Genomic DNA, 25,008 nt, shown 5'->3' with positions numbered 1-25,008 from the left:
TATGTTAACAGGAACAATTAATTGAGAACCCCCAAATTAAATCAGTTTGTCAACGTGTGTGTTGGGTGTATGAGTACCACGGCACATGGGTACTTTATTTTTTGGTTTGATTATCCCCTGCATGATTATTTTTCTAAAGCATTTAAACACTTTACTGGCAGCATATCTGAAGTGGTAGGTGTTAAGCAGAACTGTCCTTACTCAAAGGCCCAGCTTCTTTCCTCCTCCTTCCTTAGTGAGAACTGCCCCACAGAGCTACTGGGAATTGAACTCAGGTCCTCTGCAAGAACAGTATGTGCTATTAACTTTGGTGTGTGTGTGTTTATGTGTGGGTGTGTAGATTATTTTAGGCTGGAGCAATGGTTCAGCACTTAAGACTGCTCTTCCAGAGGATCTTGATTCCCAGCACCCATGTGGCCACTTACAACCCTCTGTAATTCTAGTTCTAGAGGATTCTATGCCCTTTTCTGACTTCAAAGAGTACCAGGCATGCACATGGCACACAGACATACATGGAAACAAAACATCTATACAATTAGAATAACAACAAATAAATAGATAAAGTTGAAAGTCAAAAGTTAAAGTTTGACTTCCTTAATGGAGCCTGGAACAGAATTCATTTGTTTTAGTTTTAGTATTTTATGTGCAGGTCACTGATGTATTTGGAAATATGATGCTAGTTTTTTTCTTTGTATCTCACCAGTACAACTGTGAGTTTAGTAAAATGAGCTCAGCCTGATAATTTTTAGCAAATTAAAGATTCTGTACCAGTGTTCTGCCTTCCTCACTCAGCATCCATAGGTCCGCCACTGTCCCTTAGCCTTTTGGTGCGCAGAAAGAGATGGGAGGAAAACTACTAGTGGTCCTCTTAATGTTAGTGTGGCTGCAGTTACATACAAAACCTTTTCAGAAGAATAGACTTGAGAATTATTTGGCTTAATCCCAAGAATTTCTTTAAAGCACAGCATTGGAGTGAGAAAAATGTAAGTCAATCAACAGCGTAGATTTCTTTCCATCTCACCCTTGTCAGCTGTTGTAGGAGTCAACAGTTGCTAATGTTGTTGTTTCCTGTGCAGATCTGAAAACCATGAGTGAACGCCTCAGAAACAGGTACTATGTGTCTAAGAAATTATTCATGGCGGACTTGCAGCGAGTGTTCACCAACTGCAAGGAGTACAATCCTCCTGAGAGCGAGTACTACAAATGTGCCAGCATCCTGGAGAAGTTCTTCTTCAGTAAAATTAAGGAAGCAGGGTTGATTGACAAGTGATTTCTTTTCCTTCACACTCATCTGCAGTGTGCCTAAAGCAGGTGGTTCAGGTTTGGTTTTTTGTTGTTGTTTGTTTTTAAGAATTATACATCATGGGTTGTAATAATTAGCACTTTCGAAAAACAAACAAAACCTCTTTTTAGCTTTTCAGAGACATATTTAAATGAAAATCATAGAAAAAATTTTTATTTTGTGGAATAGATTTTACTCTATTTACATATCTATCATGTAAATTTTCTCTGGCATGTCCAGTAGCTGACTATTGCATGGTAGATGATCAGGGGCTTCCTCAAAACCTGTATGTGAGGAAATTGCACACAGTACCAAGATTTAGAGGAATCTAGAGAAAATTTTGACCATGAATGTCTCCATTTTTTTCTAATGTAACGTGAGAGTTTATTTTATTCTGAAGGACTTTAAAAAAAGGGCCCATGATACGCTTGTCAAGGTGAACCATGTGATGTTTCAAGTCTCATTGTAGACCTTTTACAAATATATATTTTTAAAACACTCATCTAGATGAGGTGCTTTGAGCAGTTCTGAAAAATGCAGCTTCCGCAGCAGCAGCTGCTTTGACTCCTAAGGATGGGACTTTCTATAAGTGCCCGGGGCTTTGATCATTCTACCTATCACAGACTTGGGAGTACACAAGCACTATTTAATAATTCTTGGCAGATATGTAACCATCTCATATTTGCCTTTGCTTGTGCAGGTTCTAAGTTCTAAAAGATCCTTTCCCAAGACACAAAGGTGTCAACTTGAAAACATTGGAGGTTTTGTCAATGTTAAGACATGTAGCCTAAATACTTATGAATACTAGAGAGTCTTGCTCCAAATAGGTAAGGATTCTTTGTATTTTCTGGTACATTTAACCCCATCAGCAATGTCTGTGTGAATATTTCCCATTTGCACTTCCAGATTTGTTTGTCTGAGGTGAACTGAATTCTCACCGAAGTTTATGCCAGTATTTTAACATCTGCATTGATCATTCATTGGTCCACAGTTATATCCCACTAACGTCTGTCCACTAAACAATCTTATTAACCAATGTGTCTGGGGGCTCAAGCTTAGTGCTTGGATTTATTTCTTGATTACACTACATAGAAAAGTGGGACACCTACCACCCCAACTCTGGGAAAAACCAACTAATATACAACCACATTAAACGAAGGCCATCTCAATGGTCTCGACACTAATTCTTATGATGCAAATTTATAAACTAATTTTTTTGTAAAGGCTGAGGTTTTAAAAATGTATTTAATGTATGTTTTCTATCAGCATAAATTATAATGGGTCACTAATAGTCATTAAAAACAGCTTGCAGAGGTAGTGTGCTTGAAGGAAAACACCCTTGGCAATGCTACTGAGTGCTGTTTCTGACATGGAAGGTATTCTCTATGTTCAGAATGTTCACTGAAGGCCACTCTGAAGATGCCTCAACTTTTTGAATTGCAAGGAACACTCTGAGTAGTGTTTAGACTTTTAATGAAGAATGATGATACAGATTGCATTAAGTATCTCAGACTGTTTTAAAACCAGATTTTGCTGAAGCATCTGTACAGCTTGGTATCCTGTGAAAGTTTGGTATTTCCTAGGTAGACATTCTTATAGAGTATTGTCTTTAAAAATCAGATGATCTCTTCTATATTGAAAGCATTTTTATGTTTTCTAATTTAAAAATTTAATATTTTCTTATAGATATTGTGCAATAAAGCTGAAGTAGAATGTGTGGTTTTTGCAAATGCTTTAACAGCCGATAAAAACTTTACATTTGTAAAATTAATATATTGTACTGGTACAAAATAATTTTAAATTATATTTTGAAAAACTCTGTCTGGTGTTATGTTTTGTTCAACTAATAGTCTGAGGTAAACAGGACAATGTGTCAGCTGGCTGGTATGGGCATTGATTGTGCCCTTAATCCTTAGCTCTTAAGTTTTTGTGAACATGTCTAGAATTGCTGCAGTTATAGAAGTTTTATAAATGAGAGAAGGTTAAGAGCACCTCCCATTTTCCCAGAGGTCATAAGGGTGATTCCAAGCACCGACATCTAATGGCTCGTAATTAACTGCCTGTAATTCCAGCTTGAGATTTGATGGCACTCTCTGTTCTCCATAGGTACCCATGCTCATGTCCCAAAACACACACACACACACACACACACACACACACACACACACACACACACAAATTAAATTTAAAAAAACATCCAGTCTGTTGAAGTGTCAGGAAGACACTTCTCTGTCATTTGTGTCACTCACTAAAACACTACCACTGAAGAAAAATTCATTCGCAGAAGTATTTTTAGAAATAAAAAATATTTCATATCATTTTCACTTTATATCTGTCAGAGAAATGAGGAAAGAGCAGAATGCATGTGATTTAAAACATCTCCCATCCTCAAAACTCTCTATAGGAATTGTACCCTATCTGGGTGTGGGGGCCCAGTAGTAGCTGTGGTGTTCGACAACTTCCTCAGCCAGGATCAGGGCTTGGGCCTTTCAGCTCTCTGTAGTATCAAAAGTGATGGTGTGAAAGGCAAATGTGGCAGAAGCACAAGTAGGAGGGAGGTGTGCACTACCCATCTTGCTCACAACCCTGGGTTCATCGCCACTGGTGCCAGTGATGAGGGGCAGTTGGTCATGTCAACACATGTCCAACCTACAAGTATGCTTAGTTGAGTCTCTCCCAAGTAGGAATGGATGACGTGCATGGGGGACATGGATGCTGGATGTCCTCCCCCACATAAGCTAACTTCTTCATCCTATGTATAGTTTAGAAATCTCCATTTTTTTGTGCATTTATTCAGTGTGTGTGTGTAGGCCAGAGGGTGATGGGTGTCTTCTTCAATAGCTTGGTTAACCAATTAACCAACTCCAACATGTGCCCAAATGCATCCCTGTTTCCAGCACAGGGTGTAGGGATGGCGAATCCAAACTCAGCCCTTCATCCTTTGCATGGCAAATTCTTATCTGAATCATTTCCCTAAAGGTTATTTATTTTTTATGTCTAAGATCTGGGTTGTGAACTCTAGTTGCCAGCCTTGGCAGGAAGTACCTTCACTGGATGAACCACCTTGCACCCCCAACAACTCAATGCTTTGGTTACTCAGCTAATAATTGAAAATAGTTACATTTAACCAGGTATGTGCAGGCCTTTAATCTCAGTGCTTGGGAGGCAGAGATAGACAGATCTCTGTAAGTTTCAGAGCTGCCTAGTCTATATAGAGTTCCAGGACAGCCAGGGTTATATAGAGAGACCCTGTCTCAAAATAAAACAAACCAATTAAACAAACAAAAAAACTAAAATGGCTACATTTATTAGAACAAACAAAGTATTGAAACGACTTGAGTTTTTCACATTTTCCTCCAAATGGAATTTCAAGTTACAGGAAACTAAGAAGCAGATAAAAGATTAGATTGAGGGTACTGTGAACATGTTGATAATCTGTAACAGTTTAGGCAAATAAAAATGCCCCAAAGAAAAAAGAATCTCTTGACTCTGGAATACTGAAATCATTGCAAGGTTTTATTTAAGGTATGGGAATTGGTTTGACATTGTTTTTCATCTGTTGGAACATTTAGATTGCTTGAGAATTAATTCACGTTTTTGACATAGATTTCATTAACCTGGCCTAAAACTCAGTCTTTCTGCCTCAGCTCCCAAGGGCTGGGATTAGAGATGTATACTACCACAGTGGCTTCAAGAAGAAACCTCTGTGTCTGTTTTTGCATCCGTGTGCAGAGGGTGGATAGGGTGTATTGTGGCAGGAGTGAAGAGATGGGTGTTAGGGCTCCTGTAGCATGTAAGTTCTCCTCTGGTACATACTACAAACCTAAGTTCTGATGAAGACCTGCAGGGAAAAACCAGCATTACTGTCTGTATAAAGAAGTAAAGATGAATTTAGAGTGTGATGGCTTTATACTGTTTTTTTTTGAGATTTTTGTGTTTGGTCTGCATGTATGTCTGTGAACCATGTGCATGCACAAAGGCAAGGGAGGCATCAAATCCCCCAGAACTGATGTTACAGGTAGTTGTAAACCTCATCTTGGTGCTGGGAATTGAGTCCTCCAGAAGAGCAGCCAGTGAGCCATCTCTTCAGCCCTGATGCTTAGTTTTAAGCCAACTTGTCACAACCTAGAATCATCTGAGGGCCTCAGTTGAGGACTCTTCTAGATCAGGTTGGTTAGTTAGTGAGGTAATATCTTGATTGGTTGATGTGGGAAGACCCAGCCAGCCACTGTGGGCAGCACTTCTATGAATGGTGTAAGAACAGAGAGGGCTGAATACTGGGCAACAGCAAGCAGGCAGCATGGGTTAATTAATTTTTCTTTGTTCTCAACTGTGGATTTGATGTAACTAGCTGCTAGTGATGTGAGTTTCTCCCTTGTCTTCCCCTTGGGGATGGACTATAACCTGCAATTGTAAGCTGAATAAACCCTTGCTCTCCTAAGCAGTTCTGTCACACATCCCTCTCTAATGGTGGCTAGTTCACATTCTTACTCTTGATGTTCCTCTCCAGGCTTTAAATGGAAGCTGCTTCTGCAGTGGCTCTCAGCTTGTGCATCAGGACCCCAAGCATCATCAGAAAACAGATTTTATTTTATTTTTTTTGAGCTGAGGACCAAACCCAGAGCCTTGCACTTGCTAGGCAAGCACTCTACCACTGAGCTAAATCCCCAACCAACAGATATTTACATTATGATTCATAACAGTAGCAAAATTAGTTATGAAGTAGCAATAGATATAATTTTATGGCTGGGGGATCACCAAAACATAAGGAACTGTATTAACGGGCCATAGCTTAGGAATGTTGAGAACCACTGCTCTAGAGGCTCAAACTCTTTCCATTTGCCTGTTAGCTGGCAGAAGTTAGATAATTCCCATAAAATATCGGGGTCTAAGGAACTGCTCAGTGACCATTTTTTGTTATTTTCTAAGGCATATTTGGGCCATCTCTTAGTACAGAGATGGACAAGCTTAGGAATCTTTAAGCAAGGCATTAAGCTAAGAGGTTTTAAAGCTTCCAGAAGGCATCCTAGGGGAGAGGTGGGACTGATGGGATTGGAAGCCTTATTTCCCATGTCTGCAGCAGAGAGGCAAAAAAATAAATAAAAAACCAAACGTGATCCCAAGCCAAGGCCCCAGGCAGCCCTAAGTCCAAGGATGGATCTGTACCAGGCACAAACCCCCAGACAACTAGTCAGATGTAAAGTGGGAGCCTAAGGCATGTGAAGGCAAAGAATCCCTGGGAGTCTGACAGCACTTACTGCTATTATCAAGCCAGAAAAATGTGCAGGCCTTACACAGCCTGAAGACACACCTGAAGATGGGGGTCCGACTGCGAGAATTATATCTCAAACTGCAGACGTGGGAGATGGCTAGAAATTTTAGCTTGCAAAAATGAAAAAAAAAAAATAAAATTTTAGCTTGTGATAGGGACTGACTGTAGCCAGTGAAGACTGTGGTCAGGGGGTACCCTCAGTCTCAAGAATACCAGTGGGGTGCCAGACATTCAATGGTCATCCCCACAGATACAGGAGACTGTTTATGTTGGCTAAAAAGTGGGGAAACTCACCAATCAAAGTAGCCAGTGTTGTGTATAGGATTCCAGGGCCAGGCAAATGGACAGTGGGCTGTCATGGACAGAGCAGACACCCCTGGTATGGGTTCCCAGGCCCAAAGTGCCCAAGAGTGAATGTTGTACATGGCACCAATGATGACTTCTAGTGGTGCTCTTACCCTGCAAGGAAAAGTCACAAAACATGACAGAATCCACTAACAAGAGTTTTATTAAGACAAGGAGAAAGGAATAGATGTGATCAGGCCTGTGGAAGGACATGTGTGAGACAGGCCCATGTGGCTACTCCAAGCTTGCGCATATATCATGTGGTCACACCCACATGGTTATGTGACCATGCAGCCATGGGGTAGGACGTATGACCTAGAATGACTAGGCGGAAATGACTAAGTGTTCCATAGGGCATGCGACCATGGGGGCATGGTTGGAATTCCTATCATATCTATCTTTGACACAAAACTGTATTTTGTGGTATAAGCTGGTCCCAAAGTTAAGATCCTCCTGGTTCATGCTTCTGAATACTAAGATTAAGACATGAACTGAACCAAGCCTGGCTCCTTGTGAATTTTTTTTTTTTTTTAAATATTTATTTTGTATGTGCCAGAGGACAATTTTGTAGAGTTGGTCCTCTCCTTCTACCATATGGGTTCTATGGATCAAACTTAAATCAGTCTTGCTGGCAAGTGCTGTTACCGAGCCATTCCACTGGCTTGAGTCTAGTAGTCACTGTCTCCCATTCCTCTCCAGGTCTCAGTTGGTTATTCATTCATTTATTCATTCACTCATTTTACATCTTTTCCATATTAGTTTTACTTTTTTGGTGTGGTGTTGGATATTGAAGCCAAGAGTCTCACACATGCTCTACCACTCTACATCTCTGGCAGATACTCTTTATTGATCAATTACTGAACAGGATTTGATACCAAGAGCTACTGAGTGTTGTCATGTGGTTGTAGCACACCTAACGAATCTTCCTTCAAGCCACAACTCTCCATCTTTTCTAGAAACATAAAGCTGGAGTATATTTTGGTTCCCTCCATCTATTTGTTACATGTACCTTGTAGAATTGCTCCTTTCTCCTTCTCCTTCTTCTTCCTCCTCCTTCTTTTTGGTTTTTCGAGACAGAGTTTCTTTGTGTAGTCCTGGCGATCCTGGAACTTGCTCTGTAGCTGGCCTCAGACTGAGAGATTCACTTCCCTCTGCCTCCTGAGTGCTGGGATTAAAGGTGTGCACCACCATACCCAGCTAGAATTGCTCCTCTTAACATCTTTTACACTGTAATAAACAGGACAGTTGAATGCCAGCTTTTAAGACTATTATTGGAGAAGGAATAGAACACCAAGGAATTTAGAAGTAAGACATTAATGTGAGGCTGGGGTGTAAGCTAATGTGTTAGAGGATCATTAAACATCCTGATGAGGGGCCTGGCCTTTACAGAAGGCCCTCGAGAGCTAAAGACTATTAATTGCAGCTATAATATTTAAAATAACAAGATAGTGGCAATTGACTATTTCTCAAAAGAGGCATTAAGTCTGGTTTATTTCTAAGATGTTGTACAACTAAAATAACCTTTATCTACCAACATGGTAAGTCTCAAACTCTTAAGTCAATTATAAATCGCAATATATAATATATATAATACAGTGCATATCAGATAAAAATGTTGACACAAAACCTTTAACAGCCTATGAATAAACACTACACCAAGAATACAGAAACATGAGAAAGACTGAAAGTATAATAGCATTTTAAAGATAAATGACTGGTGCTCGCTTTGGCAGCACACATACTGAAATTGGAAAGATAATAGTGACAGGCATGGAGTGTGGATCAAGGTTGACATAAGACACAAAAATCTTTGAAGTAAACTTTCAGATGTCTACAGAAGGAAGTAGAAAAATATCTTTTTTGGCTTTTTGAGATCATGTAGCACAGCTGGTCTAAAACAGGATCCTCTTGCCTCAGCCTCTATAGTACTGAGATTACAGGTATGCACCATCACACCAGGCCATGGAAAATTTTTTCGTAAAAGGGCCAGGAAATAAATATCTTGGGTTCTGTAGGCCAAGTAGCAAAATTTAATCCAAATATTTGTTTTCAACTTTTTAAATACATAAAAACTAAACTTAGCTTGTATAAAACATGGGTCTACATGCCAGCTTGCTCAGTGTTGATCAGAATACAGTCTACCTCTGGGTATGCTGCACTGTAGAAATCACATCCACGTGAGGGCCGTTGAGTTAAAACTGGACTTTTACGTGTACTTATTCTTAGCTAAAACTGTCACTCTCAAGGTACAATGATATTACAAAGATAAACAGTGGTTGTAGACTGCTGTGGCTGGAAAAATAAATCTGTGATAGGAGAGAGGGATGCACATGAGTGACAGAGAAGAGCTGCCAATGTGACTGAAAGGAAATGCAGGAAGTCATGGAGATGTGGGTAAAGTCTGAGATGAACTAGAAGGCCCTTCTGAGAAATCTTAAAAATCTATTGTTTGCAGTGGGATTTATTCCTGGGCCTTGCCCATGTGAGGCAAGTGTTCTACTGCTGAGCCCCAAATTGAAATGTCTTGATTTGGGGCCTAAAGGCTACAGGTAGGAAGACTTAATAAGAGAAATCCAATGTGAAGGGAGGGAAAAGTTGACAGGGACAACAGAAGAGGAGACAGCTAAGGTGGGAGTGGCAAGGCCAGAGAGGAAGATAATCAAGATGACCTGACAGTTAAAGAGCAGAAAGAAAACATAATGGTCACCAATATGCATGGCTAGACTTCATTGTTCTTAAAAAACGGACCACTTACAGTGATTGAAGTTTAAGGAAATTTATACACACCCATAGAAGTTCAACTTTCTGAACTGGACTATTTACATTTTATATACAGATCAAAACCGGAAACTCTTACTATTCACATTTATACTTTGTGGACTTCTGACAACATGAAAAGTTAGCCTGAGGTCCATGACATGTTGATTTGGAAGAATGATGTCACACAGAGAGTTCACAACAGTTATCTTGTCCTAGAAACAAAACCATCAGTTCTCTTAATCATGATTCCATATATATTTTACCCAAAGAACCAGTATGACAGTAGAATAAGGGGTTCTCAGCAGCTTATGGTGTGTCTTACTGTGATGTCGAGGATTTATGAAAGATTTATATCCCATCTTTACTTCTTTTCAACTCTGTAATTCCCTGTTTAAGGAAAAAAGTAAAGATGACAGAGAAATTTTAGATGTTGGTAGCAATTCACACAATTACAAAGTATAGATCCGTGGGACATCCTGATAAGGGATGGTTCTTCCCACTGCACACTGTCTCACAGAGTCTATTGGGCAAAAGAGAAGGATCATCTTCGACAGCATCCAACAAACGGAGTTACTTTGTTTGCTTTGTACTTCTACTTCTTTTAGGATGTCTTATATCCTTTTTCTGCTTGAAAATAGGAGAATTCAAGAAACACAGGTCTGTGAAAGGGTCCCCTCTTCTTAGTTTCCTGTAGGTAAACAAGAAATTTTAGGCATGATTATAAATGGATTGGTACTAATTCAGCACAGGATTATCCTAAAATTTTGCCAGTCTTAATCCTTAGATACGATCCATTCATGACTAAAGCCCCTCTTCAGCCCTCTCATAAGAGTTGTTATAGATGAGTCCACACGGTACTTACGAAGCGAGGGTCGGCTCTTTATAGTTTGTGATGGTGGTGCACCTACGCTTAGGCAGAGGCACTGCTGGGCTGTCTTCATTCCTTTTTGGAGACAGAGAAAGCTTCCTGATTTTCCCTACAGGGTGCAGCAGGATATTGGTGACATCCTTTAGGCTATGACCAGGTGACTCTTGATTCTTGGGTGGGATACCTATGATAAAGTTTTTATTAAATATGGATCCAAGGGATTAAAAACCACAGAAATAAAACTACGGTCAATTATGTATTTTAAATACACAAAATACCTGGCACTTCATGACCTATTTTTTAAAAACTTGCTCTTGCTTTTTCTTCCTTTCAAGCCAGAAAGAACTGCTAGTTACAAAAGTGCTTACTAAAAACTTAACCTTTTCCCCCAATAGCTTAGATGTTATGAGTTGTTTTAAAGTATGAAACCACATTTTAGTCACACTTTAATACTTAGAATCATCAAGGCTCCAGTCTCACTCTTCAACACCAAAGTTGTAACACTGATGAAGGCCTACTGACCATAAAGGTCCTTCAATTCATTCCATTAAACATGAAAGAACTTTCAATCAGTCTGTGAAGACCAGGATATAATGTGTTCCCACTGGTGCTAATGTTACAAAAATCAGATGTCTCCAACACCAGAAACATCTGGTCCCTTTATCCCTAAGATCCAGGTATCTCTTCCACCTTAAACACCTAGGTCCTCTATCTCTCATCTACATCTATATTGGGAGACAAATACCTATGTATAGTGAGAACACGAAAAGATAATCTGGTGAAAGAGTACTCTCTTGTCACCATAAACATATACAACCATCCAGATTAATAGTGTAGACTACCTCTACTGGATTAGAACAGCTGTAATATTCTAGAATAATGCTTCCCAAACCATAAGTGTTTATAAACCCCTAGGGGAACTTATAAAATACTCCAATTCTAACTCAAGGGACAGGACAGAACTTGTGATTATGGCTGTTTTCATGGAATGTTGCTGGTGGAAGTCTGGGGTCAAACTATTTCAGTGTTTGTGTTTGTTCTTTTTGAAACATTGTTTTCACAAGAACAAGAAAATTGGTAATAAGAGTTCATTTAAGTTCCATGTTACTCAATTTCAATAATTATCAACAGTTTGCCAATCCTGCTCAATTTATTGTCATTAAAATATTTTTATTTAAAGTAGAGCAAACAGATTTATTAGAAAAAGAGAAACAGCTACTGAAAGCAGAGGGAATACCCATGATACATAGTTTAAAAATAGTTTCTTGGGGCTACACTGTCTAGCTGTTCAACTAGGAAATTGATTTATTGTTTCAGGCTTTAAAATCCCAAGTTAAGCAAATCAAGCATGCTGACTGAGCTGTTAGAATGTGACAACATTCTGACCCTAACAGCATGGAGCTATTGCCACAGGAATCAAACTTCCAAAGGAGTCTTTTTGAATAGGTGCAGGCTGATGACTAACACTGAAGCATTTTGATAAAATAAAAACGGTTTCTGAGCTAAAGTTTTCAGCAAATGAGAAAAGAACTTCTTGCTCTCATAAGCTCACCTTCAACTAGAAAATTAAGCCATGGTTCCCGTTAAATTAAATATATAGCAAGTCCATTTAAATGAGAAGTTTTTGTTGTTGTTTTTTCTTGTTTTTTTTTTTTTTTTTCATTTTCCAGGTGATCACAAGCATAAAGAAGATCTTTGAATTCAATCCAACCACAACCCTCTTCTCACCCTGCTCAAGTCTCCCCTATTGATAGGAATCAGACTCTGAGAAGTAATACTCCTGTAAGAGTCCTATTTGCTTCTAAGTCAGAATAACACAGCCATGTTTCCATTTTCTGCCCCTACTATTTAATCAGTCTATAGCTTCCCATACAGAGAAGAAAGATGGGAAGTATCTAGACTCCCCCCAGAGTAACAGATGGCAGGTACAGTATCTAACAGTACATCAGCATCAGGGGCAACCAGTTAGCAGAAACATACAAAACCCAGGCAAATAAGCACTGCTTACTGGTAGGAGTTCTGGTTGGTGGCATCTTCTCTCTATCTTTTTCATCCATGTACTGGAGTCCTCTTTTAGGCCAAGGCCTGGTGACTCTGTCTGACTTTCTGGTATGGTCTTGCAAGTGCTTGTAAGGAGGCAGGTAGAGGTCATCAGACTCATCCTCAGAGGCACTCAGTTCGAAAGCACTCTCTTCCAAGTCCCTGCTGTTGATTTCTCCACTGCAACCATCGCTCATTTTTTGTCGGAAAGGGGAGAGGTGAACACACTCTTCAAGATTAAAATCATAAGTGTCGCTGGAACCAATAGACCCGTTCAATTTTGTGGGGTGTAAAGTCTGCTTATTTTTGCTTTTGTTGCCCTTACACCTCAAAGAGGGTTTTGATTTGCATCTCTGGTTGGCTCTTCTTTTTTGTGCACATTTATGCGTACTTTTCCTTTGTTCAGGTTTAGATGGTAAAGTGACTTCTGTTGTTTTAGCATTCTTTTCTGGACATGTCAGTCTAGGGGACAAGTTAATTTGGTCCTTGTTCCACAGACAAACATTTTGTTCTACATTTTCAAGTTTGTGCAGAGTTACAGTTGGGTCTCTACACCCACTTCTTCTAACTTCCAAAGACTGTCCCACCCAATGACTGGCTTCACAATCCTCCAAAGCAGTGGAGCAACTTACATTACTAAAATCTTTCTTCAAGTGGCGACGGAAAGACACAGTTCTAGGTAAGACATCATCAGTAGACTCGACTTTGCCTGAATCAAAATCACTCTCCAGTGTGTCTGGAGAAACAGTAGGACTTGGTTCTGAACATTCAAGAAACAAATGAGGGAAACAGTGTTATGCTTCAGAAATTTGCATTCCAAGAACATTAGAATTGAAAGTTGCAGTAGTTATTCAGTAGTTTCTCTATATTTACTATCAGTAAATAAAAACATAGAAACATATTGAGAAAGCTCAATAACACCATCTATTTACTCATCATTGAATAACCAACAGCTTACATCATCATTTAAAAATACTGTGGGAATGAAAAGCCATGTGTGGTAGCTCATACTTGGGAGGGAGATGCAAGAGGATCAAGCGAGGTCCAGCATATGGCACATAGCTCTAGGACTGCCTGGGCCATAGAATGAGACACTGTCTCAGAATAAAACAAGAACTGAAGTCTGGTGTCAGCCTTTAATCCCAGCACTCAAAGGCAGAGGATCTCTGAGTTTAAAGCCAGGTCTACATATATGAGACCTTGTCTCAAAAAACAAAACAACCCCCTCCCCACCCAACATAAGCAAATACATACTCATTATGTATATTATATAAGAGGGGTTTTATGTGCCTCTGGTTCAAAGGTTTAAAGAAAAAGGAATAGCCTCTGTTTAATCTGTGAGCACAGAGAAGAAGAGAACTTCAAATTCTGAAGTGAGAAAATATACCACTAAAGTAGAAGTTAAGTAATAATCATCATTATCACTATTATTATTATTATTATTACTATTTTGGAGCTGAGGATCGAACCCAAGGCCTTGAGCGCTCTACCACTGAGCTAAATCCCCAACCCCTAAATTATTTTTTGATAGTGATTAAGATTTGGATAATTGCTAAGTAGGCCTTTCAGATAAATATCATCTGTACTTATAGGAACAGCAGGGGTTTCACCTGGTTTTGCTAATTCAAATTCCATTCATTTTGTGAAGCTTAGTACAAAGTAGTATGGTCCTGGGTGTCAAAGTTCCCTCTCAATCACTTCTGGTAAGATGCTTTACTTTCTCTGAGGCTACAGAAAATGGATTATATTCCTAGGCTACAACAGGGTTAACTAAGACAATCTATGTAAAGTGCTACAGCATATAGCAGTTGACTGCAACTACAGATACAACCAAAATTTCTCCTTATAGTCTTGGCACAATGAATAGGTATGTTGCTATTGTTTTTCCTGACAGGGTCTCAACTATGTACTCTGATGGCCTTGAACTCTTGACTCCACTGCCTCACTTTGCTGGCTAGTTTTATGTCACCTTGACACAAGCTAGAGTCAGCTGAGAGGAGGGAGCCTCAACTGAAAAATGCCTCCATAAGATCTTGCTGTAGGTAAGCCTGTAGGGCATTTTCTTACTTAATGCTTGATGTGGGAGGGCCCAACCCATGTGTGTGTGGCTATCCCTGGGCTGGTGGTCCTGGGTTCAATAAGAAAGCAGACTGAGCAAGCTGTGAGGAGCAAGCCAGTAAGCAGCATTCCTCCATGGCCTGTGCATTAGTTCCTGCCATGTTTGAGCTCCTGACCTGTGTTTGATGATGAACTGTTACAGGGAACTGCGGCTTTTGGTCATGGTGTTTCGTCACAGTGATAATGGCCATAACTAGGACACTCATCCTCCTTCCTGAGTGCTAGGAATACAGGTATAAGCTACCACTCATGCTTTGGATGGATTGTTTTAATCCTCTATCAGTCTATGTAAAGTAAGTTACTCTGAGCAGAAAAACAGACAGATTTGAAAGTTAAAAAGGAAGAAAATAAAAAATTTCATTAGGTTACTTATTCACAACGGTCAATATTTTTAGATTTTCTACCAAACTTACCTTTGGTTTGGAATAGCCAGTCATTTTCTTCAGGAGCAATTTGCCTTAAAGAATAACAATGAAAAACAGAAATCTTGGCAAAGTACATAAAAAGAAAACCCCAAATCCAATATTTTCCCAGGCTATAAGCTTGTTATATCATTTCGCAATTCCAGTACAAATCCACATATTTTGTTCCCTATCTCAGAAATGCAAATGCTGCTTACATGAGGTCTGGTCTTTAATCTAATCTCGCATCACAGAAGGAACAGTCAATCCAAACTGCCTCAAAGTTTTTAAGAATGAAGTTTGGTCACTCAGCTCTTCAGGACCTGACATCACTAGGGGGGCTATCTATCATTTGGTGGTGATCCATGCTTTAATAAGGTGTCAACTATAGATTCTCCTGCTCCCTTTGTTTGCTTTAAAATTTGCATTCTTTTCTTGCTTCATTAACAAAGTTTTCTTCCACTTAAAACCTGTTATTGACAATTTGCAATTTTAATCTTGGTAAAAGTTTTCCACTTTTTTTTTCTTTTTTGTTATTTTTTCAAGACAGGGTTTCTTGGTGAAGCAGTCCTGGCTGTCCTGAATCTCACTCCGTAGACTAGTTGGCCTTGAACTCAGAGATCCCCCTAGCTCTGCCTCCCAAGTGCTGGGATTAAAGGCGTGCACCACCAATGTCTGGCAGAAGTTTTCCACTTTATGTTATAAAAAATAAAATATAGGTTTGGTAATAGAGGGAGCTACTGATTATTTTGAACTTTAATAAAAATCTGATTACCTCACCTCATCTAACTTCATTTGTCAGATCTTAAAATCCAACAGTTTTAAAACTACTGAAGTTTAATAGTGACCTGTGGGGCTAGAAAGTATAGTATTTATGGCTCCTTCTGTAAGAAAGGGACAGACGTGAGAGACTACAAAGCACTGTCTATGGCAGTCAGTCCACTATTGAGGCTAACTTCCAAGATCTGGAAGCACTGTTTGTCCTCACAGCTGGGGGAGGAGTGGCTCCTGGCACAGTGGTGCAGGTCAAGAGGCCAAGAACACTACACCATCATTGCACATGGCAGCCCCAACTCAGTACCAGCACTGCCAAGGCTAAGATCTAGGCAGAGTGAGAAACCATTTTCTGTAACCCGTCTAGATTGTTTTTTTTTTTTTTACAAGCTAAGGCTTAGCCATGTAGCCCAGGCCATCTTTGAATGATTCTTATCCTGCATTAGCTTCCCAAGTTTTGGATCTATAGCTATATATGTTAAGTCTAACTCACTAAATGGTGTAATTAAGAGCTGGATAGTTCATGCTGGCAAAGAGAAAAATCAGTTTTCTCCAATGAAGTTTCACTGGGTATATCAACTACACTCCAAGTCAGGCAGGCCCCATGCTCAGGAGTAGTTGGCCAACACAAAACAGACTCAGTGGTATTTCTGTAGACTTCTTATTTTGCTTTGTTTGGGCATTTTTTTTGTCTTATTGGTCTTTTGACTACTGATTTTCATTTTTGCATTTGTTTTGATTGAGAAGGGAGGACCTAGGAGTTGGGGGAGGGGTAAATGATCAAAATATATTGCATGAAAAAAAATTTAATGAAAAAGAGCTTGGTATTTTGGTATATATAATTAAATCCCAATAGTTCATGAAAGAACATAAAACATACATAATCAAAGAGGGCATCTGGATCAGAACTGACCAAACAGAGGTATTAAAATGTGATAGTTAACACCCTCTCTCCTGATAAATTAGACAGATTTTAGACTAAATATTTGGAAATATTCAATATTAAACTATTATTTGGAAAAAATATTAGTTTTAATAATGACTCCTTACCAGAATGAAAACATGACATTAAAATAATAAATAAATAAACCCGACTGAAAGAAAACAGTTAAAATCCTTGGTGAGTTTCTCTTAGTCATTAAAGCAACTAAACAGATGAAAAAAAAAGTTCTAATGTTCCACATACACAGTATTTTAATATTAAATTCTCTTAAGTATACTCCTAGTAGAAAAAGCCTCAGACTGTAAACACAAATGATGTCAATTTCCTTTTACAAATGGATCAGTAGTATTAAAAATAATAATAATGAACTTAGCACTAACTGTAAGGTCTTCACAGACAAGTTCCCGATGGTGTTGTCACTACTGGAGATCACTTCTGAGGGACATCCTTTCTGGTTCTGTTAATATATTAAATCAAAAGAAAATGCTATTATAATCATTTACTGCTATGAAGTATATATATGCATTCTTCATTATGAATGTATTGCTTAATAAACATATATAACTGCAACAATAATATACACTTGCTGACAGTCTACAGCACTGCCATGCAGTTTCAGGAGCTAGAATTCCAAGAGCTGAAACATCACACACTGTCACTGCCCTATTCTGTCTATATCACACACTGCTTCTTAAATCTTATATTCTAGTGTACATCATACACTTCCTTCTAAGAGGTATATTCTAGTATACATCCCACTCTACCTCTTAAAGCTTATATTCTAGTATATAAAAAGAAAACTTAAAAGAATCTAGCAAGATACCTTACAGGTAAGATCCCTTGCCATGCAAGCCTCAATCTCCCCTGGATCTGTGGAGCCCATGGTGGAAGGAAAGAATCAACACCTGAAAGCTGTCCTCGATCTTTACATGCACACTGTGGTAGCACATGTACCCCTCCTCCCAATGAAGAGAGAGACATGTGTCTGATTTCCACACAATTAAAAGTGCTATGAAGGTGATCAGAGTGAATCGAGAGCAACTAAGCTGGAGAGCTCTATTACACAGTGACTCTGACCTGAAATACAAGAACTAATCAGCTATTGAGCAGGAGGAAGAAAAAGCAGTGTAAATAGCAAATACAACAGTTGTGAAACAGGAAAAGTCATAGCTGTGTTTAAGAGAATAGGCCAATATAGTTGAAACACAGGAATTGAGAACACAGGAGGTGTGCATATACTAGCCAGCTAGCAAAGAGCCTTGAGAGCTATGACTGTGATGGAAACGTTAGTCTAAGTGTGATGGAAACTCACTTAAATATTAAGTAAGAGAGTAAAAAGATCAGTCTGGCCAACACGAAGCATGGCTGGAGCGGGATCTAGAGTGGAAAAAGTTAGGAGGTCATCACAGCAAATGAAGATATGGAACTAGGTAGGATGGGCTGTGGCTGTGACGGTAAAGCCTGTGGGATGACCCCGTTACTAAAACATGCATAATCCAAGGAGTCTATGGTATATTCAGAGTTAAGCAACCTGCCATGGAGTTTCTGTCAGTGGTTCCATCATTCTTAACATTTAGCAGATGAGAACACTTGGAAAGAAAATTCCAACCATGTGCAAGGATCGAAGATGGGGGAGGTAACAGAGTAGAGGTTTGGGCAGAATGAATGCGTGAGCAGGCTACTTTACCGAGATGAGTAGCAGTTAACTGGAGAAAGATCTGGGCACAGCAGTGTATTTATCTCAGCACTCTGGTGCTGAGGCAGAAGGAAAATCAATGGAGATGCTAGCCAGGTTTCAGACTGAGTTCTGGGCTAGCCTGGGCTATATAGAGACCATGACCCAAACCACAACAAAAAATAAATAAATAAATGAAAAAAGAATTATGGAAGAAGGCAGAAGTACACAATATGCCTGAGAATTGGAAAAGTGAAGAGTTGTGCTTTAAGCTTTGATATACAAATTTGAAAGTCATCAGAAGACAATTATATAATCATGGGGGATTTCACATCTGTCTGGGGCAACTGGTATTCACCAATAAAGAAGCTGCCAACACAGGAGACTAACATGGGCCAGCAAGGAAGAAGGAAGAAAACTCAGGGTGGGTATGATGGCAAGAAAATTAAGAGATCAATGTTTTCAAGTAAAGAGGTTTCTCTTGCACAGCACTGCAAAGTTAAGAAACAAGGGCAAGCTGGGTAGAGGTGGCACATGCCTTTAATCCCAGCACTGGGAGGCAGAGGTAGGCAGATCTCTGAGTTCAAGGTCAGCCTGGTCTACTGAGTGAGTTCCAAGACAGGCTCCAAAAATACAGAGAAACCCTGTCTTAAAAAAACAAACAAAAAACAACAAAAAACAAGGGCAAACCAAAGAGCTTTGGTGATCTTGACATAGCAATAGAGAATGGTAAGGACAGAAGCTATGTAAATAGTTTAAATGAGACAGGGTTTTACTATATAAACCAGGCTAGCCTTGAACTCACAGAGATAGAGGGATTAAAGGTGTGAACACATCTGGCTTTTTTTTTTTTTAAAGTTGTGTTGTAAGGGGGAAACAAAGGGATGGAAGCCTGACCAGGAGAGGTTTCATCTTGAAGGCAAAAGTTAACTACAAACACTGTACAGCGAGCTGTACTAATCCAATAGAGAGACATAGGGAGAAAAACAGATACCGAGGATCCACATTCTCATGGGGGTGAGATTAGATATGACGCTGGGGGTGGGGTGGGGGTGGCTTTTAACCAGAACAGGAGAAAATAGGGAAAGTACAAGCACACAGAGCAGGTTTGCACATTTCTGTTAGAAAAGTGAGTCCCAGATGGAACAATAAGAAGAGTTCCTAATCAAATTTAATTGACTTTTGAATTTAATGAACACATACTGGTTTTATTTTTATTTTACATTTTTTTATTTATTCCATATGTGTATGTATCTGTTGAATGTATACACATGTGGCCAGAAAGGGCAACAGATGCCTTCCAGCTTTTCAGGCATTTGTGGACCATCCGGCTTGTGTGGGGAGGGGTCCTAACTCAACATACATTGATTTAATAACAAACAGGCTAATGCTGATGAAAATAAGCTCTTATGAAAGAAAATTTGATACTGATATCAAATAACTGACTTTGAAAAGTCAAGATAAAAGATAAAAGAATATTTAGTTGTATAGTAGTAATATAATTGAAAGACTAATTATAGGGCTAGAGAGAGCTCAGTGGCTAGGAGCCAAGCATTCACCGCTTGGTCTGCAGCCTCCATATTGGCTCATAACTGCCTGATCTGAAGCCTCTGAGCTCTATGGGCACCTGTACTCATGTGTACACCCCCCCCCCCATACACAATTAAAAGTAAATCTTAAAAGTATAAGGATTTGCTGGGCGGTGGTGGCGCATGCCTTTAATCCTAGCACTTGGGAGGCAGAGGCAGGTGGATCTCTGAGTTTGAGGCCAGCCTGGGCTACAGAGCGAGATCCAGGACAGGCACCAAAACTACACAGAGAAACCCTGTCTCAAAAAAAAAAAAAAAAGATTTATTATAAAACACAGGAGCTACTAGGAAATGTTGGTGAGCAAGTTAACTAAAGGAAGGACACATGTCTTAAAAATTTCCCTTCTTTGTCTCTGTATTTCTAAATTTTAAAACATTTATTTATTTAGTAGGAAGGCGTGCTATGGCATGTGTGGATGTCAGAGGACAACTTTTTTTTTGGGGGGGGGGGTCAGTTCTCTCTTTCCACCATGTGGGTCCCAATTATTGGACTCAGTTAGCCAAGCTTTCATCAATAAGTGGCAAACACCTTAATCTTCACTTTTTTTCCCACAATTAATTTTGCAGCATTAGGGATGAATGAACTCAGGACCTTATGCATTCTAGATAATTATTCTTCCCTTGAGCTGCAGACCCAGCCAAGAAAACCTTTTCTTTTTTTTTTTTTTTCGAGACAGGGTTTCTCTGTGTAGCTTTGCACCTTTCCTGGAACTCACTCTGTAGTCCAGGCTGGCCTCAAACTCACAGATATCCGCCTGCCCCTGTCTCCCAAGTGCTGGGATTAAAGGTGCGCCACCATCACTTGGCAAGAAAACTTTCTAATACTAAAACATTTTTTTTTTTTTTTAACTGAAACATCTTAAGCTGGGCATGGTGGCCCACACATTTAGCCCTAGCACTTGTACCGCTGAGGCAAGTGTATCTCTGTGAGTCTGAGGCTAGCTTAGTCTACACAGGGAGTTCAAGGCCAGCCTGGTCTACATATTGAGAGGCCCTGTCACAAACATACAAACAAATGAAAAAGTATTTTAAGGCCGGGTGGTGGTGGCTCACGCCTTTAATCCCAGCACTCGGGAGGCAGAGGCAGGCGGATCTCTGTGAGTTCGAGGCCAGCCTGGGCTACCAAGTGAGTTCCAGAAAAGGCACAAAGCTACACAGAGAAACCCTGTCTCGAAAAACCAAACCAAACCAAACCAAACCAAACCAAACCAAGCCAAAAAATTTTAAGCTCTCCACTGAGAAATCAACCTTGAACAATGAAAAACAAGTATAGAGTGGTTCAGAACAAGTGATACACATAGATATTATGACAGAAAAAAGAAACAAATGTTTTCTTTTAAATGCTAAGAAAATATCAGCAACTAGTAACAATATACTTAACTGAAAAGCATTGACAGTAGGTATTAAAGGGCCTACAATAATAGAATTTTCTCCCTACTGTTTTGGGGTTTTATGCCATTGAGTAGCCACTAAATATTAGTTCTTGTAATTTCCGCAAAAAAATATACACTCTCGGAGCTACTACTTGATTTTAGAAAGTATCTCAAACAAACTTTATACAAAGCACAACTCTTCACTTTCCAATTCTCAAATTTTCTACTACTGGAAAGTAGGGGACTGGCGACCTGGCTAAGCAGTGAGAGTGTGTGGTGCTCTTTCAAAGAACCCAGGTCTGGTTCCCAGCACCCATTTCAAGGAGCCTAAAACTACCTGTAACTATATCTCCATGAGGATCCAAGCCTCTGGCATCCACACTAACATACATATATACCCAGATACACACAGACACATACAATTAAAAACAAACAAAAGAATTGTTATTTAAAAACACTGGAAAACATCAGGGAAATTCAGATGCCAAAAGGCAGCCCCTAGTAAAGTGAAGAGAAAGGATTTAAAATGTTGAAGGAAAACAATCTTTAAAATGTAATCTAAATATTAAAAATCTCTTTCAGAGATAAGGACTCACTGTATAGCTCAGATTAGCCTTTAACTTTAGGTCTTTCTGACTTAGCATGCGGAATTCTGGAATCACAAGATCACAGGTGTGCACAACAACCAAGAAGAAATAGCACCTGCTAGAAAGGCAATTATTTTTCTACACTGTCTACTATGTACATATTATATGTGAGGGTACACATATGTATGTCACATGTCTATATAACACCTGAAAGTTGTCCTCTAAACTTCACACACACACACCTGAATAAATAAATGTAATAAATTATTTTTTAAAAAGTGATTCTCCAAAGAGAACTTAGAATACTTTCCATATCTAAAGTAAAGTCTTAGAAAGCTGCACTTCATACAGCAAAACTGCATAGAAAAGTTTTGTAATGAACACACCTGATCAGTTTCTTCACTTTGTTGGGAAGTTAGCTTCTGTTTCACAGTATATAGCTGACATGCAAGGTAGTAACATTCTCTTCTCAGCTGTAGGATGATATCTTGGGCTTCTCTCACTTTGGATTTTTCATTTTCCAAAGCCAAAACCAACAACCTGTTGTTATCTTGGTAATTTTTCAGCAGTGTAGAAGTGTTAGCTATAAGATAAAATTTTCAATTAAACCTAGAAGGTGAAATGGGCTGGAGAGATAGATGGATAGGTGTGCTTGCTAAGCAACCAATGGAGGCTCAGAGTTCAAATCCTCAGAGCCCATATAAAGAGCCAGGTATGGCCATGCACACAGGTAACCATATCACTGTGTGTGGGGGCAGGAAGGAAGGTAAGGTCTTGGAGGGTGTGGAGACAGGAGGATCTCTGGGGCTTGACTGGCTGCCAGTCTATTTCCTGGTTCAGTAAGAGACCCTTTGCAGGGGAACAGAACAGAGAGTAATAGCAGGGCCCCTCCAGCAACACCCCTGTTTCCTCACACCCCCCAGAAGAATGCACACTAACATACAGATGCCACACTAACACACAAAATAAGAAGACTATAAAAAGACATTACAGAAATCTCTTACTGGGTACTTGGCATGGTGCAACAATAAAGGACTTGCGTTTGCCGATCTCTGCCAAGTTTTTATTCCTTTTCTCTTTCATTCGCTTCTTAATGTCTTCAAGACTATCTTGAAAGGACTTTTTCTGACACCTTTCCTTAACCATCTTTGTCTATGAATTTAAAAAAATTAACATTTCTCAGATATTTTCAAATATAAAATTTAGGAATGAAAACACAGGCTGTTCAAAAAAGAAGGAATTAAGTAAAGACTAAATTGTAAACTTACTTCAAAAAGGGCAATTTTGGCTTTTTAGCTTTAAATTATTATTAATAGTCAGGTGGTGTGGCATAATCCAAGCTACTAAGGCTAAGGCACTCGGATCATAAATTCATGCTTCGGCTACCTAGTAAAACTCACTTCAAAAACAAATCAACAAAAATAAAAATAGACGTCAGAATCAAGCCCATCATAAGGAAAAACTCCTATAAAATGTCATTCATGTTTCTGACATGATCTGATCTTCTGCCATTTCATAGGAAAGTAGTAAATGATTCCAGAAAATGTCAACTATTCACTTTCTAGTAAATCCTCATTGGAGGTTGTTCTATGGGAACTGCTTATTATTATTCTGGGGCAGGGTACTGCTATGTGACCCAGTCTGGTTTTGAACTTAAGAGCTCTGATGTTCTCAGCCTCCTGAGTATCTGGGACATGTGTGAGCCATACACTTGGTGTACTTTTCTTACAATGTTTATGGCAAATTTTCAGTGTTTAGGATTACAGTATTAGTTCAGAAGCAACTATATGTATACCTGGGTTTCTGTTTGGCATCTTTTCTCTATTAATTCAGGGCAGAGAAAACATGTACTCATATTAAAACATGCTTCAGCATGGTAGGCTACTTTTCGTTAAGTTTGTATACTAGACTACAGCTTCCAGATCTCACAATTGCAAACTGTTGCCACCTACAGTGTGTACCCACACTTTTCACCACAATGGACTACCTTCATTCATCTCTTAGTTAGGTGCTTTCTTGAGTATTTTCTCCAGGAGTTATTTTCCTCTATGCATATCTGGGGCTTTAAACAGGTACTGTAGACCTCATCTTAACACTTTATTTCTACCAATTTATGTACGACAGATTGGAGAGTGTAACTACTTTTTTAAAGTACGAATAGGTTGGGTAAGACATCCAGGCTATCACTACCAAGTTTTTAAAATTTGCATGGGAGATGTCAGAGTGCAAGACAGATTGAATAACTGTTGGAGTCAAAGTAGATTAAAGCTCGTGTGTGTGTGTGTGTGTGTGTGTGTGTGTGTGTGTGTGTGTGTGTGCGCGCGCGCGCGAATTAAACCAGGAGCTTGTGCGTGCTAGGCAAAATTCTGTCAGCGAGCCACACCACCAGCTTTAAAAACAAAGCCCTATCTAAAGTTTTCTACCATAACTAAGCAAGCTAAAGTAGTACAAGATGCGTGCTAGAGCAAAAGGCCTGCCTACTGCGGGCTGCGCACTCCCTCGAGCCGAAGGCCTCTTCGGGTCGTGTACCCCCGGCGCTCACCACCCGACCCTCACCTTACCTTGGCCGCTCAAGTCCCTGCGAGCTGGTTCGGCCTCCCGCTCGGCCAAGCAGGCTACAACTACCGCGGCCACATTTGAAATCCTTCGTTGCGATCGTCAATTGGCTGGCAGGAAGCCGTCACGCAACGCGCCTCTCCCGGAGACACAGCGTCCCGCCCCGGAGCGGTATCATGTGATGTGCCTGCGCGCGCAGCTTTGACTGGGGGGGTGGGGCGGAGGGGGAGGGGTGGGGCGGAGGGGGAGGGGTGGGGCGGAGGGGGAGGGGTGGGGCGGAGGGGGAGGGGTGGGGCGGAGGGGGAGGGGTGGGGCGGAGGGGGAGGGGTGGGGCCACGCTGGCTTGGAGGCCTTTGCTCCGCACGGGCTGTCGAGAGGCGGAGTCACCTGGAGTTTTTAGGTGGGATAGTGGAAGCGTTCGTAAC

General features: G+C 39.9%; 2 protein-coding genes across 3 annotated transcripts in view; one reads left to right on the top strand and one right to left on the bottom strand.

The window, feature by feature from the left end:
• Kat2b (lysine acetyltransferase 2B) overlaps nt 1-3,053 on the top strand; it is a 110,973-nt gene extending 107,920 nt beyond the window's left edge. For both annotated transcript variants that reach the window (XM_036167719.1, XM_036167718.1), the window contains one exon: nt 1,077-3,053. In XM_036167719.1, the coding sequence (XP_036023612.1) occupies nt 1,077-1,270 (194 nt within the window). In that variant the 3' untranslated portion in view covers nt 1,271-3,053. The remainder of the gene's footprint in view (nt 1-1,076) is intronic.
• A 5,007-nt stretch (nt 3,054-8,060) lies between these two features.
• Sgo1 (shugoshin 1) lies at nt 8,061-24,801 on the bottom strand. The gene is made up of 8 exons (XM_036168030.1): nt 24,589-24,801; nt 23,032-23,179; nt 22,414-22,610; nt 17,184-17,260; nt 15,099-15,142; nt 12,536-13,327; nt 10,522-10,711; nt 8,061-10,347 (listed from the first exon to the last, which is right to left on the bottom strand). Exons 2-8 carry the CDS (start codon nt 23,171-23,173, stop codon nt 10,230-10,232), a joined length of 1,560 nt encoding a protein of 519 aa, XP_036023923.1. The 5' UTR covers nt 23,174-23,179; nt 24,589-24,801; the 3' UTR covers nt 8,061-10,229.
• Between the last annotated feature and the right edge of the window lie 207 nt (nt 24,802-25,008).

The sequence above is a fragment of the Onychomys torridus genome, chromosome 18 (assembly GCF_903995425.1).
Source record: "Onychomys torridus chromosome 18, mOncTor1.1, whole genome shotgun sequence".
Classification (NCBI taxonomy): domain Eukaryota; kingdom Metazoa; phylum Chordata; class Mammalia; order Rodentia; family Cricetidae; genus Onychomys; species Onychomys torridus.
This window is presented reverse-complemented; position numbering and strand designations above follow the sequence as displayed.

What these genes read in the sequence shown, in the direction of transcription:
- Sgo1 (XM_036168030.1), bottom strand. Translation starts at nt 23,173, where the DNA reads ATGGTTAAGGAAAGGTGTCAGAAAAAGTCCTTTCAAGATAGTCTTGAA. An exon ending in AAAGTGAAGAAACTGATCAG is followed by an intron (nt 17,261 to 22,413) that starts GTGTGTTCATTA and finishes ATATATTAACAG; the next exon opens with AACCAGAAAGGATGTCCCTC. An exon ending in ACCAACCAGAACTCCTACCA is followed by an intron (nt 10,712 to 12,535) that starts GTAAGCAGTGCT and finishes ACTTTATCATAG; the next exon opens with GTATCCCACCCAAGAATCAA.